We start from the raw sequence: 20935 nt of genomic DNA on the forward strand, positions 1-20935 counted from the left end.
CATCCTGACTGGTTGCATCACCGCCTGGTATGGCAACTGCTTGGCCTCCGACCGCAAGGCACTACAGAGGGTAGTGCGTACGGCCCAGTACATCACTGGGGCAAAGCTTCCTGCCATCCAGGACCTCTATACCAGGCGGTGTCAGAGGAAGGCCCTCAAAATTGTCAAAGACTCCAGCCACCCTAGTCATAGACTGTTCTCTCTGCTACCGCACGGCAAGCGGTACCGGAGTGCCAAGTCTAGGTCCAAAAGACTTCTCAACAGCTTCTACCCCCAAGCCATAAGACTCCTGAACAGCTAATCATGGCTACCCGGACTATTTGCACTGCCCCCCCACCCCATCCTTTTTACGCTGCTGCTACTCTGTTAAGTATTTATGCATAGTCACTTTAACTCTACCCACATGTACATATTACCTCAACTACCTCAACTAGCCGGTGCCCCCGCACATTGACTCTGCAACGGTACCCCCCTGTATATATAGCCTCCCTACTGTCACTTTATTTTACTTCTGCTCTTTTTTTCTCAACACTTTTTTTGTTGTTGTTTTATTCTTACTTTTTTTGTTTAAAATAAATGCACTGTTGGTTAAGGGCTGTAAGTAAGCATTTCACTGTAATGTCTGCACCTGTTGTATTCGGCGCATGTGACCAATAAAATTTGATTTGATTTGATTTGATTTGAACTGGCTTACCTGGTGAAATAAAAAAATAAAAAAATAAAAAAAATTCAAGTGATGGAAAAAGGTCAAAAAAGTCACGGACAGGTCAATGTTAATGTCAAGTCAAATCACCTGTCTGGATTCTTAAATTCAATACTGTGAGAGTGTGATTTGAAGCAGTCAGGCACAGGAGGGTAAATCACCGAATACAGAGTTTATTCCGTAGGACACAGTTACGCTGGATAGCGTCAACAGCACAAGGCATAATACAGGCGCACTGGAACACAATACAGGCACACAGGGAGAAATATCCCCGGCAATACAAAGTATGGGTAGCTCAACCGAGCTACACTCATCTTCATATAAAACAATCATCCACAAGGACAAGGGGCCAGAGGGAACACTTATACACAGACTAATGAGGGGATATGAACCAGGTGTGTGTAATTGACAAGACAAGACAAATGGAATGATGATATATGGAGCGGCAGTGGCTAGTAGGCCAGTGATGACGAACGCCGAAACCTGCCTGAACAAAGAGGGGAGGCAGACTCGGCGGATGTCGTGACAAATACTAATTCTAATAAAAATGAAAAACAATGCTATATTATGCAAATTATTAAATTAGTCATACATAATTACAGTAATTTAAGCACAATCATTTAAGGTAGGGGGGTCATATTATTAAAGAATCTTCATGCTTTATGCAAAACAGAGTTTGTAACAATTTATGAAATTGTTTTTTTATAAACTTTTTTTATACTTTATGCAAATGTGATACTTAATACACACACAACACACAGCACACAGCACCCCCACCAATACACTCACACACAGCACCCCCACCAACATGCACAGCACCCCCACCAACACACTCACACACAGCAAGCCCACCAACACACAAAGCAGCCCCCCCAACACATACACCACATCACAAATAGCCTAACACAGACACACACAGACTAAAGTCTGAACTGTAACACAGAAGGCTACTAGTCTAATAACAAAGCTAACTTCGAAGATAGGCCTACAGTGGGGGAAAAAAGTATTTAGTCAGCCACCAATTGTGCAAGTTCTCCCACTTAAAAAGATGAGAGAGGCCTGTAATTTTCATCATAGGTACACGTCAACTATGACAGACAAAATGAGAAAAAAAATCCAGAAAATCACATTGTAGGATTTTTTATGAATTTATTTGCAAATTATGGTGGAAAATAAGTATTTGGTTACCTACAAACAAGCAAGATTTCTGGCTCTCACAGACCTGTAACTTCTTCTTTAAGAGGCTCCTCTGTCCTACCATCGTTACCTGTATTAATGTCACCTGTTTGAACTTGTTATCGGTATAAAAGACACCTGTCCACAACCTCAAACAGTCACACTCCAAACTCCACTATGGCCAAGACCAAAGAGCTGTCAAAGGACACCAGAAACAAAATTGTAGACCTGCACCAGGCTGGGAAGACTGAATCTGCAATAGGTAAGCAGCTTGGTTTGAAGAAATCAACTGTGGGAGCAATTATTAGGAAATGGAAGACATACAAGACCACTGATAATCTCCCTCGATCTGGGGCTCCACGCAAGATCTCACCCCGTGGTGTCAAAATGATCACAAGAACGGTGAGCAAAAATCCCAGAACCACACGGGGGGACCTAGTGAATGACCTGCAGAGAGCTGGGACCAAAGTAACAAAGCCTACCATCAGTAACACACTACGCCGCCAGGGACTCAAATCCTGCAGTGAGAGACGTGTCCCCCTGCTTAAGCCAGTACATATCCAGGCCCGTCTGAAGTTTGCTAGAGTGCATTTGGATGATCCAGAAGAGGATTGGGAGAATGTCATATGGTCAGATGAAACCAAAATATAACTTTTTGGTAAAAACTCAACTCGTCGTGTTTGGAGGACAAAGAATGCTGAGTTGCATCCAAAGAACACTATACCTACTGTGAAGCATGGGGGTGGAAACATCATGCTTTGGGGCTGTTTTTCTGCAAAGGGACCAGGACGACTGATCCGTGTAAAGGAAAGAATGAATGGGACCATGTATCGTGAGATTTTGAGTGAAAACCTCCTTCCATCAGCAAGGGCATTGAAGATGAAACGTGGCTGGGTCTTTCAGCATGACAATGATCCCAAACACACCGCCCGGGCAACGAAGGAGTGGCTTCGTAAGAAGCATTTCAAGGTCCTGGAGGGGCCTAGCTAGTCTCCAGATCTCAACCCCATAGAAAATCTTTGGAGGGAGTTGAAAGTCCGTGCGACAGCCCCAAAACATCACTGCTCTAGAGGAGATCTGCATGGAGGAATGGGCCAAAATACCAGCAACAGTGTGTGAAAACCTTGTGAAGACTTACAGAAAACGTTTGACCTGTGTCATTGCCAACAAAGGGTATATAACAAAGTATTGAGAAACTTTTGTTATTGACCAAATACTTATTTTCCACCATAATTTGCAAATAAATTCATAAAAAATCCTACAATGTGATTTTCTGGATTTTTTTTCTCATTTTGTCTGTCATAGTTGACGTGTCCCTATGATGAAAATTACAGGCCTCTCTCATCTTTTTAAGTGGGAGAACTTCTCAATTGGTGGCTGACTAAATACTTTTTTCCCCCACTGTATACCTGAGTTGGATTACATTGGAATGTTATTTTTGGTGTTGATCAATTACTCTGGTTAATGGGAGGATAAACTGCAGCAAATAATTAGCCTAGGGACAGAAGAGACAGAGTGAGCTGCCTGCTAGCAAGCTGCACAGAAAGATTGATGGGACACATTTTAATTTCACTGGTATTTAGCTATGTTTTTATCGATTGTAGGGCTGTAGCCACTGAATCCTGCTCATTTTTATTTGAAAGAATAAAACCATAAATCACAAATTACATTTGCCACTGGTACAATACAGCTAATGCTGTGCAGCGCTGCTTCACGCCCGGCTCGTTGCCTCAACGAACTTGCGTCAGGCACCGCCACTCAGATAGCACTCATCATGGAAATGGGGGTGGCGAAACGTGAATTTGGACCAGTCCTTGACAACCCATACATCAAAACGTAGCATAGAGTACCACAGTATGAGTCATAATACCCATAAAACCTAGCAGTCAAATAAGGAAATGGTTCCAATCGTTTTTCCACCATTCATTTTTCCCATAGGGGATTTTAGAAACACTTAAAATAAGGGCTGTGTTTCGTGTAGGCTTACCCTGGCTTGACGTTTTGATAACCGTGTAAAACTCTCTTGGACAAGGTGACTTTTATCAATATATTCGCCTGTATTTACATAAAGAATTACAAATACCATGGTGATCTGGACGAGCCTGCCGAATCAAGGCAAAGGTAAGAATCTCTGGACTGTTAGCTAAATGTAGTAATGAATAAATTGGCTAAATTTCTTTAAATTGACAATTCTATGAACTGTCTTGTGCAAGTTTTAAATTGACACAATACCTGTTTAGCAAAGGTTTTAGCTAGAGATGACGTGCAGGAGCTTGCAGGGATTTGTAGTCTTGCATGATGTCTACTTTGATGCTAATTAGCATTTTCGAATATGAGAGTAAATAGAGTCGAATATATTGATAAAAGTCACCTTGTCCAAGAGAGATTTACATGGTTATCAAAACGTCATGCTAGAGTAAGCCTACACGAAACACAGCCCTTATTTTAAGTTTTTCTAAAATCCCCTATGGGAAAAATGAATGGTGGAAAAACAATTGGAACCATTTCCCTGCCGGCAGCAACACAAATGAGGAAAAAGTCATTGGTTGTATTCTGTAATTTTTTTTATTAAAAGTATGAATTTCAGCACCCTGCGGAAGGACCGCAGTTGTACAGGACAAACATAGGTAGGCCTACAGGTAAGCGTTTTCAGAATTGAAATTTTTACAAGTAGGCTATGGACTAATATCATTGCCACGTGTAATGGAAATGACAGATATACAGTGGCTTGCGAAAGTATTCACACCCCTTGGCATTTTTCACATTTTGTTGCCTTACAACCTGGAATTAAAATGGATTTTTCTGGGGTTTGTATCATTTGATTTACACAACATGCCTACCACTTTGAAGATGAAAAATATTTTTTCTTGTGAAACAAACAAGAAATAAGACAAAGAAACAGAAAACTTGAGCGTGCATAACTAACTAACCCCCCCCCCCCCCAAAGTCAATACTTTGTAGAGCCACCTTTTGCATCAATTACAGCTGCAAGTCTCTTGGGGTATGTCTCTATAAGCTTGGCACATCTAGCCACTGGGATTATTGCCCATTCTTCAAGGCAAAACTGCTCCAGCTCCTTCAAGTTGGATGGGTTCTGCTGGTGTACAGCAATCTTTAAGTCATACCACAGATTCTCAATTGGATGTGTTGCTTTAGCAGTATGCTTAGGGTCATTGTCCTGCTGGAAGGTGAACCTCCGTCCCAGTCTCAAATCTCTGGAAGTCTGAAACAGGTTTCCCTCAAGAATTTCCCTGTATTTAGCCCCATCCATCATTCCTTCAATTCTGACCAGTTTCCTAGCCCCTGCCGATGAAAAACATCCCCACAGGATGATGCTGCCACCACCATGCTTCACTGTGTGTGGTGTTCTCAGGGTGTTGAGAGGTGTTGGGTTTGCGCCAGACATAGCGTTTTCCTTGATGGCCAAAAAGCTCAATTTTTGTCTCATCTGACCAGAGTACCTTCTTCCATATGTTTGGGGAGTCTCCCACATGCCTTTTGGCGAACACCAAACGTGTTTGCTTATTTTTCTTCTTCAAGCAATGGCTTTTTTTCTGGCCACTCTTCCGTAAAGCCCAGCTCTGTGGAGTGTATGGCTTAAAGTGGTCCTATGGACAGATACTCCAATCTCCGCTGTGGAGTTTTGCAGCTCCTTCAGGTTATCTTTGGTCTCTTTGTTGCCTCTCTGATTAATGCCCTCCTTGCCTGTTCCGTGAGTTTTGGTGGGCGGCCCTCTCTTGGCAGGTTTGTTGTGGTGCCATATTCTTTCCATTTTTTAATAATGGATTTAATGGTGCTCCGTGGGATGTTCAAAGTTTCTGATATCTTTTTATAACCCAACCCTGATCTGTACTTCTCCACACACAACTCTGTCCCTGACCTGTTTGGAGAGCTCCTTGGTCTTCATGGTGCCGCTTGCTTGGTGGTGCCGCTTGCTTAGTGGTGTTGCAGACTCTGGGACCTTTCAGAACAGGTGTATATATACTGAGATCATGTGACAGATCATGTGACACTTAGACTGCACACAGGTGGACTTTATTTAACTAATTATGTGACTTCTGAAGGTAATTGGTTTCACCAGATCTTATTTAGGGTCTTCATAGCAAAGGGGGTGAATACATATGCATGCACCACTTTTCCGTTATTTATTGTTTAGAATTTTTTGAAACAAGTTATTTTTTTCATTTCACTTCACCAATTTGGACTATTTTGTGTATGTCCATTACATGAAATCCAAATCCATATCCATTTAAATTACAGGTTCTAATGAAATAGGAAAAACGCCAAGGGGGATGAATACTTTTGCAAGGCACTGTAGGAGTAACTTTCTAAAGATCGACAACATTTGTATCAGTTTGACACGGGTGGATGTTTCTTTTGTCTAACTTTCTTTATTGCAAATAAAAAAGGTGTTGGAAAAGGTGTTTTTCGAATAAATGATGATTGCCGAATCATTTTGAAGGTACGCGGGGCACGTGATTTTTGTGTGACGTCATTATGTCCAGCCGTTTTTATCGACACAAGATAGTTAAATGTGACTCATTTCAGGAAACTAGACGTATGTCGCACGTCACTACTTCACAGAAGAGGCATTTGAGCGTAAACATTTTTTATTTTTATCAAAATGAGTTTTTTGGCAGAAATGCCTTCTGGAACATGTAAACTTTAATGTGCCTTAATAACAAACGTGTATTCCATCTGTAAATATGAATACAATTGTTAAATTAAGAGTCTAGTTGGTTTATCCACTGAAAAAAAGACAGGAACCTTCCCACTAGCCATGATTGGCTAAGATAATGGATGAGCTGGACATTCTGTGAGACTTTGTATTGGTCTGCCATGTAGTATGCTTCTGTCTATAACGTGAGCTGCTCAGTATGTGTTGATAGTCCTTTCTACCGTGCTGTTTTTGAAAGATATAGCTAACGTTAGCCATCGAGAACTACAAAAGTTGTGCTACTTTTCTCAACAATATTGACGCCCTGAATTTTGCAGGCGCTATCGACAGATCAGTTGGAAAAAGTGATGGACACGCCACGGTCAGTGTGAACCGGAGTGACTTGATACAACGCTGGCCAAACAAGATGGGGCTACAAACAAAACTGAGTTAAATGGTTCCAGTCTGCCGTGAAGCGTTCATCCAACATACAGGTAAGAGTTTAGCTACATTTTCAGATATTATACATTTATAATTTTGTTAGAAAGTCGTTTTCATTGCAATTAAAGCGTACTGTTAGCTAGCTAGCCAACGTCAGCTTGCTGGCTCACTAGCTAACATTTACATTTACGTCATTTAGCAGACGCTCTTATCCAGAGCAACTTACAGGAGCAATTAGGGTTAAGTGCCTTGCTCAAGGGCACATCGACAGATTTTTCACCTAGTCGGCTCGGGGATTAGAACCAGCGACCTTTCGGTTACTGGCACAACGCTCTTAACCACTAAGCTACCTAACATTACGTGTATGATCTGTGTAGTAATATTATTCTAATCAGAAATCCATTTGCACTGCTAGTTATAGCCTAATGTTAGATAGCTAACATTGAACCTAGTTGTTAGCTTTAGCTACCTGCAGATTCATACTACAGCTATGACAATGTTTGTATTGGTAGTAGTATGAGTTGGGATTATGCCGGTTCATTGTTTAGCTAGCTAGCTACATGTCTAAACAAAAGATGATTACATGACCCATCAAGTTAGCCAGGTGTGTCTGGGGGTGATTATGGCCATCTATTGTATTTCATGGACATGTGTACATGTCTAGACAATATGGATATAGCATTTCCTTCACATGACCCATCAATTTAGACAAGTGTGTCGGGTAAGCGTCATCTAATAATTATAAAATATTTATAAAATATTTTACTCTGGAAACGTTCTGTTTTTGATATTGCTAGTATGCAAGTAACCATTTCACTGTAACATTTACACCTTCTGTATCCTGTGCATGTGACAAATAAACTTAGATTGTATTTGATATAGTGTGTGCTTACCAGAGACTAATGTGAACAACAACATGACCTACACCAAAGTCAGATTAGGATATAGGCCAAAGACTAGATAAAGTGTATTTTTATCAGGAGTTTTTCCTTATTGTAGGCTATAACTTCTATCACTTTTAGTATTGAAACCTTTGATTGTTTACTAAACTACTCACTCTGTTTAGCACATGGCCTCATGTGAATCCTTAAAGAGATCTGTTGGAGCTAAGGCTTAAGAGGGTGTGAATGATGCTTAATGGGTGTAGACAAAGAAGAGCTCTCCAGTAGGTGTACCAAAACATTCAACAGCCATTTTCTCAAAAGTGGGGTACCAAGTTTATCAACTTTCAAAGCAGAATTACTTTCCCATTGTTCCTCAACTGCAGTGTATGATATACCATTTTATAGTTGTATGATATACCATTTTATAGTTCTGAGTTTGTACTTTTATCCAATGTACTTTTTTTTTTTAATAAATCAAATTTTGCTACATAAGATCGAATCGAGGTGGTCGGTCACAATTGGAAACGCACCCTAGCAGGCAATTGTCCCATCTATTTTCTATTCGAACTTTCTAAATGTCGACAACAACAACAAAAATCACTGGACAAGTTAATGGAATCATTGGAATCATAGCTAATGTTGTTGCTAGCAAATGGCGCGACCAGTTAGTTATCAATATTCGACATAAGAGAACGGAGTTGAGCGTTCTTCTTCAGCTATTCCTGCACATTTTGTGGAATCAGTTTCTCCGTTTAGCAGCAAAAATACAGAATGAAAGACTGACCTACATAGACACGACAGCATGAAAAACAGGTCCCCATGTCTTGGACGGCGACTTTCCGTGGCCAATGACTATTTGAAGAAAGCACTTCTGTATCTACGGTTTGCAAGTGAAAGTGTATCCAGACCACTCATTGAGAACTTAAGCTCTCCTCACCGAGCCGCTTCCTTCTTCTCCAGAGCGCCCTCAGTTCCTGGTTATGGTCAAGGATGGTAAAGTGACATTAACGCCTCATTAGAAGTTGAATACAACAAAATCACTGCAGTAGTAATTTAAGTTTACTAGTTGTGCTGTCTACAGTAACAAGGCTAAATGCACACTCTCAACTGACTGGAGACAGACTATTTTAACTGATTTGATTTCTCAGCCAATGGTCCCCTATCCACATGCAGCCTCCGGTTTCCACTAGATAACACAGCCACAAAGTCAAAATGGGCTATGTCATAAAAAATAATGAAAACAAAAATTCGCTTTTTGGTCTTCATTCAAGGTTAAGGTTAGGGTTAGGCATAAGCTTATGGCTAAGGTTATGGTTAGGTTTCAAATAACATTTGAACAAGATAAATTGTAGAAATAGGCGGGGTTTATGACTTTGTGGCTGTGGTAACTAGTGACGACCGCAGCCTCCCCCACACGGTATACTCATGATAGGACAACATGTTTTGCAGACAGTGGCCTGTTGTAGTAGCCTGTTGTAACATGACCCATACAACACATATATCTGACCTAGTCAACTTCTGACCCAATGACCATGAAAAAATTGAATTCTTATCAACTCACTTGAATATCAAGCGCAGCACGAGAAACCACCCAAACACACTGATAATGAAATACAATCTCAGTTTTATTTAAGCAAAAGCACAACACTGCATATTGCTTGAAGAAAAACTAAGTGTTTTCTCCACTGTTGCGAAATTAATCTATTCTCAGCTGGTTCTTTTCTGCTGTGCCTCTCCCGCCTCCCTGCGCTACTCCTCTCCCCTGCCTGTTCCCTCCAGCTCCTGTTCCACATGGGTTAGCATCTCCTCCAGCAGCTGGCTGGAGGCCCTGTCCGAGGGCGAGGGGGGGCGCTGGGCTCCAGAGGGGCCGGGAGGAGGGGCCACGGAGCTCTCTTCACCCCCGTGGATGATCTGGTGAGCCGCCTGGAGGTGCCTGCGCTGGCTCTGACGCACTGGAGGAAGGCAGGGATGAAGGGAGGGAGAGAGAGAAGAAAGGGGGAGGGGAGAGAGAGCAAGAGAGAGAGAGAGGGAAGGAGAGACAGAGAGAAAGGTAGATGAAGAGACTAAACTATTGTTATGTTATTATTACTGTGCTACTATGCTATCATGTATTATCAGTATGTGATGGTACTGGGTGCTTTGGGAATAAACGTCCCACCTCTGTCTCTGACGTTGATCTTCTGCACCTCAGGGATCAGGAAGCTGTACACCAGCTCTGCTACGATCTCCTCTGACTGCAGGCTGCTCCGACTACACACACACACACACAGAAAGACACAGAGAAGGGGACAGCTTTTACAATTTGCAATACAAAGATACAGAGATACAGTGTGTATGGGTGGTATGTTAGATGGCGTGTGTGTCAGGGTTTCAGTTAGGAAAATGTGGCGCCGGACAGTTGACCGGCAACATTTAAATTTACCGGACATTTGAGAAATCTGCCGGACCCATATGCATTGGGTGCATCACCCGATTAGGGCATCCACCCATGGTGCTCGGAGTGACAGAAATCACATTTAGAATATGGTAATTCATATTAACAGAACATGCAGGTCGAGGATGCAACGATGTGCGGTCCTTCTTACCGAATTCTGATGTGCACTTTGAAGATGTTAGAATAACTGTCCATGTTTACTTTTCCTCAGCCAACAAGACCAGTAACGAACAGCAAAATCACTAGCCTGTTAATATACTATCCCCCATAGTAGAAACCTATACCTATTCTATAGGTCAGCTTGTCGAGAAAGAAATAGCCTATTCCAAACTGCCTCTGGGACAGTTGTGTAGGCCAGTAGGCCTAGGTTACATAAAAAAAAAACATTAAAAAGCAATGAGCCTGTGCAACAGATAAGAACGTTTAGCTTAAAATGTTAATAAACTATTATTTCTTCACATTATAAGCACAGCAATGCGCACACAGGGCAGTAGGCTATGCACATATGTTTGTTCCATATCTAAAGGGCACCGCACATGCTAGTTGTTTCATGCGACAGAGATGAAAATATCTGTTTGAAATTTAGAAAGAGAGGAGATCTAATAGGCTACTTTAAAGCAAGTTAAGACATGCCTCATAATATGTATTAAAACGTTCAGGTTTCAAACAATTAAGTATATGTTTTCAAAATGCATAGCCTACCGCCTCCAGCTCACTGCAACATGGTGTGTGACGCGCTGATGAAGCCTGCCTTCCGTTGTCATTTGAGATGCTGTAGCAGCAGCTCTCGCGCTGTCTGACAGATTTTCAGCTCAAAGGCTCTGTATCTGTATGTTGTATGCGTGTGATAAATAAGATACATAACGAATATACTGTAGCCTACATGCGCCAATTTAATTCCACTAAATTATGCAAATTAACCTCTAGACCGATAAGCATGACCAGTCAAATGTATTTACATCGACTGGTATTTCCATGAATGAATAGGCTAAAAAGCATTATTTCGCAATGGAATTTTTCTTCTTCTCCCGGACAATTGGCCAGCGGCAATTTAAATTTTTCAAAAAGTATTATAGGCCAAAAGCCAGCTATTACCGGCTAACGGAAACCCTGGTGTGTGTGTGTGTGTGTGTGTGTGTGTGTGTGTGTGTGTGTGTGTGTCTTACGTCTCCTCCATGGCGTAGGCGATGTTGTTGACCTCCTCTGCCACCCTGCGTATCTCCTGTCTGGCCTGTTGGTCTGCTGTCCGGTCTAGAGTCCCCAGGATGATGTCCTCCAGGTACAGATCTACTGTCTCCTGATGCACCCTCATCACCTACAGGACAGTACAGGCATTACACACACACACACGACACACACACACGGGCGTGCGCATGCAGGCAGACACACGCACACATACACGCACGCACACACACACTCAGACACCTGTTTGAAGATCTCATCCTCCTCTCTACGTCTCCTCTCCTCCATCTGTCTCCGCCCACTCTCCTCGGCCTCTCGGAGGCGCCTGTCTCTCTCGGCCAATAGGGTGAAGGCATGGATCCTGCGTTCCTCCTGTATGCGAATCAGCTCCTTCGATAGGAAGTCCAGCATGTCCACAAGCTCCGCCCCTGCCACACCGGCCTGGTACCCCTCCACCAAGGATGCCTGGGACAGGAAGATGGGAGAGTGAGGGATGGAGGAGGAAAGAGGTGTCTGTACCTGTGTGTGTGTGTGTGTTTCCTCTCTCACCTTGTGTGTGTGTTGGTCTCTCTGTCTCTGCAGAGCCAGTGTGCGCTGTGTGTCTGCTCTCTGGAGCTCCTGCTCCTCTCTCTGCAGGGCGTGAGTGGTTCTCAGCTCCTGGATCAGCTCCAGACGCTTCTCCTTCCCCTCAAACATCTGACACACACACATACAGATAGACAGCGGCGCACAGAGATGACATCACACAACATCAGACACACACAGAGAAAGGTTGGTTTGTCATAGAGGTTGGTCTTCAGTGCAGATCTATGATCAGCTTATCATTCTCTTCATAAAAACACACCTGGTTCTGAATGCTTCTTCCTCTCAGCAGCTTTTGCAAGTAGATGACAGCCAGCTCTCTCTCCTCGTCCCCCTGGAGACACACAGGAATGACAGGGTGAAGAGAAATTAAAGAGATGTGCTACAAACCACATAGTGAGAGAGGGGGGATAGTGTACATCTCCAGACGGTGTGTTGAGACAGACTGTACTGTACCTCAGGGGGCTCGTCCACCATGGGGGTCTGTGGTCGAGGAACAGGTTTCTCTGTCTTAAAGAGGAAGCGCAGGGTCTTCTTCTCCTCCACACGAGTCTTCTCCTCCTTCAGAGCCTGCAGATGGAGGGACAAAAAGAGTGTTATACATATTTTGAGTGTGTGTGTGTGTGTGTGTGCGTGTGTGTGTGTGTGTTTGTGTGTGTGACCTGGTGTGTCTTCATGAGCTCCATCTCTCTGCGTGCAGAGCGTTTGACGAAGCCCTTGCTGACTTTGGGTACGGGGGCTTTGATACATGGCTCTGTCACTGAGACCGGAAGTCCCGCCTCCAGCTCCAGCAGACCTGTGATTGACAGATAGGAAGACAAGTGGGAGCTCACTACCTTCTACTGTACCTTAGCAATTTTGATGATCTGGCACTATTAAAACACCATCACTTTGAGATTCAAGGTCTGTACTCATTTTTCTCAGAGTAGGACCTGATCTAAGATCAGGTCCCCCATGTCCATGTAATCTTATTCATAATGATCTTAAAATATCAAACTGATCCTAGATCAGCACACCCAAACCTTCGTAGGTATCAAGGTAGCGGCTCTTGACCACGTTGCGTTGGGAGTGGCGGTCGGGGAACAGGCCGATGCGGGACAGAGGGGCGTACGTCTGAGATGAGTAGTTGGAGTAGTCCTTGATGATGTCACGGCGCTCCAACTTTCTCTCCACATTCTTTCTTTTCGCCGTCAGCTTCCTCATCGCTGAGAGAGGAGAGAGAGGGAGGGAAAAGAGAGAGAGAAAGGGGGAAGGAGAGAGGGAGAAAGAGTGGAATAGAAGGAGAACGATAAAGAGACCCCACTGTTCTCATCGTATTAAATCAAAGGTAAAGGGAAGGTTAGAGTTGTTTAAACAGTTATCAGAGCATATCACAGTGATTTATGACATGCAAAATGTAAATAGGCAGAACTTCTATGCATCATTGCCCTGGACAGAAGTCAGACATTAGGTGTTTCTCTAAATGCATTCTACCGTGCTCCGGGCACGCAAGTTGGAGCAAGGGAGGGTTGGAGTATGAGTCCAAATCAAAGTATGCTAAATGGAGCAGGGAGCACTTGTCAAATGCGTACTCCGTTTGTACATATTTTTAAGCATGCATCGATGCAAGCTTCAATGGTAAGTATGCAAAGAAATATGACACAACCACATAAAAAATTACGCAAAAGTTCTTTAAATCAATGGCAGCCAATATTTGAGCTGAAGCAAGAGAAAATACACTCCGACTTCGGAATGAAATGTTGCCTATTCACATCTCATATGTTGCCTGACTACAACATTTGATCTTGATATGTTAATAAATACATGCTGTGTTAATTTTGGCATGTTTACCTGCCTACGTACCGTAGATCGCAAGCCCATAATAAGTCAATAGGGCTAACTGGCTAGCTACTACTGTTAGCTAGCCAGATAGCCACAAATCATTGTTAGCTAGCTACCCACGAAGAATTGATATATATCTTACATAATATTAGTTTTAGGTCCATTTTGCCTGTTAAACTATCTGATAGTTATGAAGTAAAACGGTTGCTTTGTGTATATCTTGTTTCATCTCATTGCCATTGTCCTGGCTGGAAGACGGCTCAGTGAATGAGTAAGACCCAAGTCCATAGTAAGTCAATAGTGCTAACTGGATACCTAGCTAGCCACAAAGAATTGGTAGCTACCCACCAAAAATGTACATCTACCTTGCATAACATTAGTTTTAGGTCATTTTTGCCTGTTTAACTAGCTGGCTAACCAGATTATTACAATGTACATATCTAGCTGATAATTATGAAGTAAAACGTTTGCCATGTGTATATCTTGTTTCGTCTATTGTTGCCATTGTCCTGGCTGGAAGAAGGTTTTTAAATGTTTAAATGTTACCTTTATTTAACTAGGCAAGTCAGTTAAGAACAAATTCTTATTTACTATGACGGCCTACACCGGCCAAACCCGGACGACGCTGGGACAATTGTGCGCCGCCCTATGGGACTCCCAATCACGGCCGGTTGTGATACAGCCTGGAATCGAACCAGGGGCTCCCGAGTGGCGCAGTGAATGGGGAGGGGAATGGGGAGGTGAAGCGTGAGGTAATACAGTAGGGGGAGTACGAGTGCTTCTCAAATAAAATGTTTTATTCATTCTCCACACTCTCGTCCTCACAAGAACGTACTCAAGAGAACGTCGTCGGAGAATGCACTCGGAGCATCAGAGTGTGGAGCACGGTAGAACGCATATTGAGAAACACCCATTGTCTTACAGATGATGTAGTCATTGCGTATCTTGCTGAGCTTGCTCTCCTTGTCTCTCTGGTGCTGGGAGTACTTGAGGTCCAGCCTGTCCACCGTGGCCTCTTTTTGAACCTCCTCCCTCTGCCTCAGTAGACCCATCAGTAGGGCCAGGCGAGCCTCCTGCAGCCTGGGGTAGAAGGGGGAGAATGACAGTGGGGCAAGGGGAGGGAGAGCAGGGATGGGTGGACAAGGGTGGGAAGAATAAACAGAAGATGGTAGAGTAGTTGAAGCTGCTCATGTGGTGCATTCCTTCCTTTATTCCCTCGTTCACTCACTTCTGGATCTCGTCCTCCCTGAAGGCCCACTCCTTCCTCTCCATCTCGTCCATCATCCTCTTCCTCTTGTCCAGTTGACTCAGGTCGTCCATGGGTGGCAGGGTGGCCTCCCACGCCCGCTTCACCCTGGCTCGCTCAATCATCTCCACCTCCGCCAGCCCCGCCGGAAGACCACGACCTGTGGGGGTAGAGGGAGAGAGGTTAGGGTCAGAGGAGTCAAGGTGGAGGGAGTTGTGTAGTGTTGGAACATGTTTGAGGATGGGTCAGAATGGCCTGTCCTGCCGTAGAAGTATTGTAGAGGTGCAACAGGAGGTGAAGCGGTAGGGTCTCTGAGCTCGTATGCACCCCATGTCAGTGTGGCCAGTGTCAGCAGCTCTGGGGGGGTCGTCCCGGGCCGTACCACGTATTCAGGGGTGTAGGGGTCCGTCTGGGCCTCACTGTCCCTATAGTCAGTCTGTACTCCCATGGTGCGCTGGAATGGAGTGGGCAGCTGCTCATTACCCCCCTCCACTGTAGAGTAGGGGTTAGCTCTGAGAGGAGGGAGGAAGGGAAAGAGAGAGATAGAGAAGAGAGGGGTTCCTAATATGTTTACAGCATTTTTCAGGGGACTTTGGCGGTATCCAGCATGACTTACTTGGGCAATGCAAAGACCACATTGGGGGGAACCTGCTGTGCAAAGGGGATCAGGGGGCTGAGCGAGGGAAAGGAATAGAAGAATGAGTGAAAACATAATCAGAAACATTTCACAAGACGTTTGCATCCATCATTTGCTCAACAATCACTGTTTTACTTCAACACTACACACTCAAACAGAGTCAAATCCATCTGAACTGACACAAAAATCATAATTACTGGTTTTAACTGGTTCTATTTTGTACATTCAATCCAGTGACCATGCCGCTGGTGCTACAGCGAGGATAATGACGGTTGTGTAATTTGACTCTCATGACACAAATGATCTCTGATGCTGTCATGATTTGATGCCTGAGTCTTCCTTCAGGCCCTGGTGTCCTCTCTGACACCATTCATTATTTAACCATGTGATCCCACTCTGTCCTGCTGCTGCATTACGGGAACGTGCTCTCTCTCACCACTTGAAAAACTTCCAACGATCAATGCCTGACACGCTGCTGTATTCGCTCCCTGTGACCTGAAACTGAGCACCAGGAATGACCCTAACAAAAACAAAAAGACAAACATGTGCCTTAATAATCAAGTAAATCAAGAATATGAAATACACTACATTACCAAAAGTATGTGGACACCTGCTCGTCGAACATCTCATTCCAAAATCATGGGAATTAATATGGAGCTGATCCCTTCTTTGCTGCTATAACAGCCTCCACTCTTCTGGAAAGGCTTTCCACTAGATGTTGGAACATTGCTGCGGTGACTTGCTTCCATTCAGCCACAAGAGCATTAGTGAGGTCGGGCACTAATGTGGGGTAGATTAGGCCGGGCTCACAGTCGGCATTCCAATTAATCCCAAAGGTGTTCGATGGGGTTAATGTCAGAGCTCTGTGCAGGCCAATCAAGTTCTTCCACACCGATCTCAACAAACCATTTCTGTATGGACCTCGCTTTGTGTACAGGGGCATTGTCATGCTGAAACAGGAAAGGGCCTTCCCCAAACTGTTGCCACCAAGTTGGAAGCACAGAATCATCTAGAATGTCATTGTATGCTGTAGCATTAAGATTTCCCTTAACTGGAACTAAGGGGCCTAGCATGAACCATAAAAAACAGCCCGCGACCATTATTAGTCCTCCACCAAACTTTACTTGTGTGTGGCTGCTCGGCCATGGAAACCTATTCATGAAGCTCCCGATGAACAGTTATTGTGCTGACGTTGCTTCCAGAGGCAGTTTGGAACTCGGTAGTGAGTGTTGCAACCGAGGACGATCTTTACGCACAATGCGCTTCAGCACTCGGTGGTCCCGTTCTGTGAGTTTGTGTGGCCTACCACTTCGCGGCTGAGCCGTTGTTGCTCCTAGACGTTTCCACTTCACAGTAACAGCACTTACAGTTGACTGGGGCAGCCCTAGCAGGGCAGAAATCTTACGAACTGACTTTTTGGAAAGGTGGCATCCTATGACGGTGCCACGTTGAAAGTCACTGAGCTCTTCAGTAAGGCCATTCTGCTGCCAATGTTTGTCTATGGAGATTGCATGGCTGTGTAGTCAATTTTATACACCTGTCAGCAACGGGCGTGGCTGAAATTGCCGAATCCACTACTATGAAGGGGTGTCCACATACTTTTGTATATATAGTGTATGAATTTAACTTCAATCTATCTAATATAGTATCCAAAGATTTATCCTCTGTAGGGATAGCATGTATGTTTGTTACCCTGCCAGCTGCTGAACTGCCTCTCTGTGCTGCTCTGTGTGCCCTCGCCAGCGGCGGTCAATAAAAGTGGGCACAGGGTCAGTGGTGTCCAGACGCAGGGCATAACGAGGGTGGTGAGGTAGGTGACTGAACATGGACCCATACTCTGGAACCTTCCTCTGAGCAGGGGGACATGGAGAGAGATCTCTGACAGGGTTAGGGCTGTTACGGTGACCGGGTCACGGTGTTACAGGGTTACTGTCAGATTATTGGGTTAATAATATTACCATTATTTCATCAGGTGTGAATTGAATTTATTCTCAAAATAAATCCTTGCATGATAAGAAAAACTGTTAATGGGAACCGGAGGTCAGGAAAAGTCCTATTAGCTAGGGCATTAGAGTCATGGAAACATGTGACATTACTGACATATGAAGAGAGAGATGAGCATTGATTGTGAATCTGTAATCACATGAAAGTTCATTTGAAAGTAAGGGTTAGGTCCAGGTTGCTATGCTAGCTAGCTAACGTTAATTAACTTACCACCCGGTCCACAGATGCATGTGCCTTGAAGCTGGCCCTTGCATGGTCCATTTCCCCGGATACAGTATATATGGGGTCTGTAATGCAACATCCACAACAAAAACAGTTCATGTTCGGTTGCAAACTGTCTAGCTAATTATTGCAAACAAGCTACCTAGCTAACGTTAGCTAACTCACCATACAGATAGTCGTGTACCCGCTGCTGCCTAAAACCTTTGTTGGTTTCATTTTGCTTATTAAATGATCGAGTTACTGACATACTCATTTTTGCACCGGTTTAAAATCTTAATCTAAAAAAGAAATAGCAAGAGGATGGAGAGAAAGCTAGCAAGCAAGGTAGCTAGCTAGCTAGCTACTGTAGCCAGCTGTCAAACTTCAGGAGCTTGTCCACATCGTAACCATGGAGATTGTAAACTGCCCTTCCTCGACACACTAATAATTTTTCGCCAGCTGGGGGGCAGTATTTCACATCATTGCAGCCTTGTGTTTTGGCCACGATTTCATCACTCTTGATTAATCATCTTAATTTCAAATCAGATGCGGGGGAATCGTATAATTTTTTCTATTATATTATATTATTGAATAGGCTTCTCTTCAAACTTTCATTCCTTTACATCTGATGTCAGAAGAAGCCTACATGATAGAATAATTCCATACTTGAAGACTTTTATATAATTACAAAAAGAAACAAATGAAAACAACCTATTTTGATATTTTCCTTTCCATAGAGCAACAGTTCTGCACTGTTGTATTTGGGTCAGGGATGCCTTTCCCACAGTTTGGCTAAAGTAATCAGGAAAGGAAAGCTGTCAGTACCAAGAAAAAGGAGGCGGAGTGGCAACCAAATGGAAAACATGACTAATTAGGGTTTACACATCTCTGCAACACCACATAGGGCCTTTGTGGATCATGTGTTTGAAAAGAACAACACACACAACCAACCACCCACCCACACAAAGACACAGACACACACACACACACGCACACAAGGCACTGTGTCAGTTCTGGGAATGGACTGTGACTCTGCCTAACTGACAGGAAACTGCCAAGCTCTATCAGCGAAGAGCAGAGAGCATCCACACACACACACACACACACACACACACTTGCACACATGTACCCAAATGAATGCGAGCAGTCGTCATTGTGAATGAGAACGTGTTTACAGCGCTGTTAGATCCAGGCTGATCTATACAGGACCAGTCTCAACAGGACCAGTCTCAACACAGACTTTAAACCCTAAAAGAGAACTGAGTGTCAATACAGACGAAATATGATGTTTGAAACCTACTGATTCTAAGACATTGGTTTGAAAAGTGGTCAGCAAGCGCGAAAATGAAAGCCAAGTTTACTCTAATGAAATTATTATCTTCATCTGATTCTGTTGGTCATTGCCTGTATGCATAGAGGATCAAACGACACCAAAAGTACAGCCAAGGAAAGGGCTTAGGACTATATAGTAATGGTCTGACGTGTTGGTGGGCATGTGTGCGGTCTACAACAGAAACATTTCCACAGGCTAAATTAAATTGAACAGTTCAGCCACAACAACAATAACACCACAAAATCAAACCACAACAAGGTCAGGAGAGTCATCTATGTAATCACATGGACACACACCAACCAGACAAACAGTTCATGTGAGTGAATGACATGTGTGTATGTGTATGCCATGAGTCAATCAGAGGAAGCTGGTGGGTGAAGCTATAGGAGAACGGGCACATTGTAATGTCTGGAATGGAATCTTTGGAACGGAGTCAAACGTGGTTTCCATGAGTTTAATACCGTTCCATTAATTCCATTCCAGCCATTACAATGAGCCCGTCCTCCTATAGCTCTTCCCACCAGTCTCCTCTGGAGTCAATATACCATATAACACAATACATTACATGGAATTGAAGTGATATCAGTGTGAGGGTAATGCCCATATTGTTTTGATTGTATATGCCTATCTAATTTATTTTCAAGCTACTGTACTGCAGATATTAGCTTTCAACATCACTCAGACTAGTCCACAAGTGTGTTAGACCGAGTGTTAAATCAACACTGAAAGTGTTGAGTCTGTGGACCCATATACACACCAGAACAGTGTTAAATTAACACACTGCTTAGTGCAGAGCTCTCCAACCCTGTTCCTGGAGAGCTACCATCCTGTAAGTTTTCACTCCAACCCTAATCTAGCGCACCTGATTCTAATAATTAGCTGGTTTATCAGCTGCATCAGGTTAGTTGCAACTGGGGTTGAAGCGAAAACCTACAGGAGGGTAGCTCTCAAGAAACAGGGTTGGAGAACCCTGGCTTAGTGTAAAGCCTTATTCAAATATTTCCCAGAGTGCCTTGCCTTTTGAGTAAATAGTACAGTTACCACCCATGACTGTATTTGTTAGTGACAGAGACATGGTTGTTGCGTTCCTCCATTTTTGGTTCTAATGACTTCACCAAGTGAGATCCTAAGTGAATATGTTATCAATAATAATAAAACAATATTTCACACAATACCATATCTATTTCATAAGGCCTTATTTTAAGGGCCTAGTTTTACCCTAATAAAGGGGCCTGAAACTGATACACATCACTTTGAACCAAAACCATGCCCATCATGATCATATTTTCCAGCATGCACCCCTTACTGAAATGTTTGTTCCAGTTTAAATGACTTAGGTAGTCTAAGTCTTCTCACAATGTTCCTAACCCTGTCACGCATTCTGAATGCAGGTTGCAGGTGAACTGTTGGATAGCCTAATTTTGGCTGGATTCTAATAGGAATTACACATCACCAGAGAGGAAGAGGCTAGGGATGGGAAGTTCGGCTCCTTTTACTGACTCTGATCTTTTCGACTCGTTCAGTCAAAATAATGAATCTTTAGACTCATTTTGTTCATTTGAGTCAGTAATGCCCAGAGCACGCAGGACCCCCTACCGGTGAACGATAAACTGAAAACTCAAAAGATGTACGAT

The 20935-nt window shown here is 43.5% G+C and overlaps 1 protein-coding gene across 1 annotated transcript; it reads right to left on the bottom strand.

Moving 5' to 3' along the window:
• Positions 1-9610: 9610 nt before the first annotated feature.
• Positions 9611-18242, bottom strand: cfap91 (cilia and flagella associated protein 91; the record flags this gene model as incomplete). The annotated part of the gene is made up of 17 exons (XM_084161390.1): positions 9611-9813; positions 10020-10111; positions 11462-11610; positions 11721-11942; positions 12027-12173; positions 12322-12393; positions 12516-12629; positions 12722-12855; positions 13082-13264; positions 14803-14960; positions 15109-15286; positions 15454-15638; positions 15743-15799; positions 16200-16283; positions 17456-17613; positions 17978-18054; positions 18155-18242. The coding sequence occupies 17 exons, from the start codon at positions 18240-18242 to the stop codon at positions 9611-9613; spliced, it is 2301 nt and encodes a 766-aa protein (XP_084017516.1).
• Positions 18243-20935: the final 2693 nt, after the last annotated feature.

The sequence above is a fragment of the Coregonus lavaretus genome, assembly GCF_964263955.1.
Source record: "Coregonus lavaretus genome assembly, chromosome: 5".
NCBI classification, from domain to species: Eukaryota; Metazoa; Chordata; class Actinopteri; order Salmoniformes; family Salmonidae; genus Coregonus; species Coregonus lavaretus.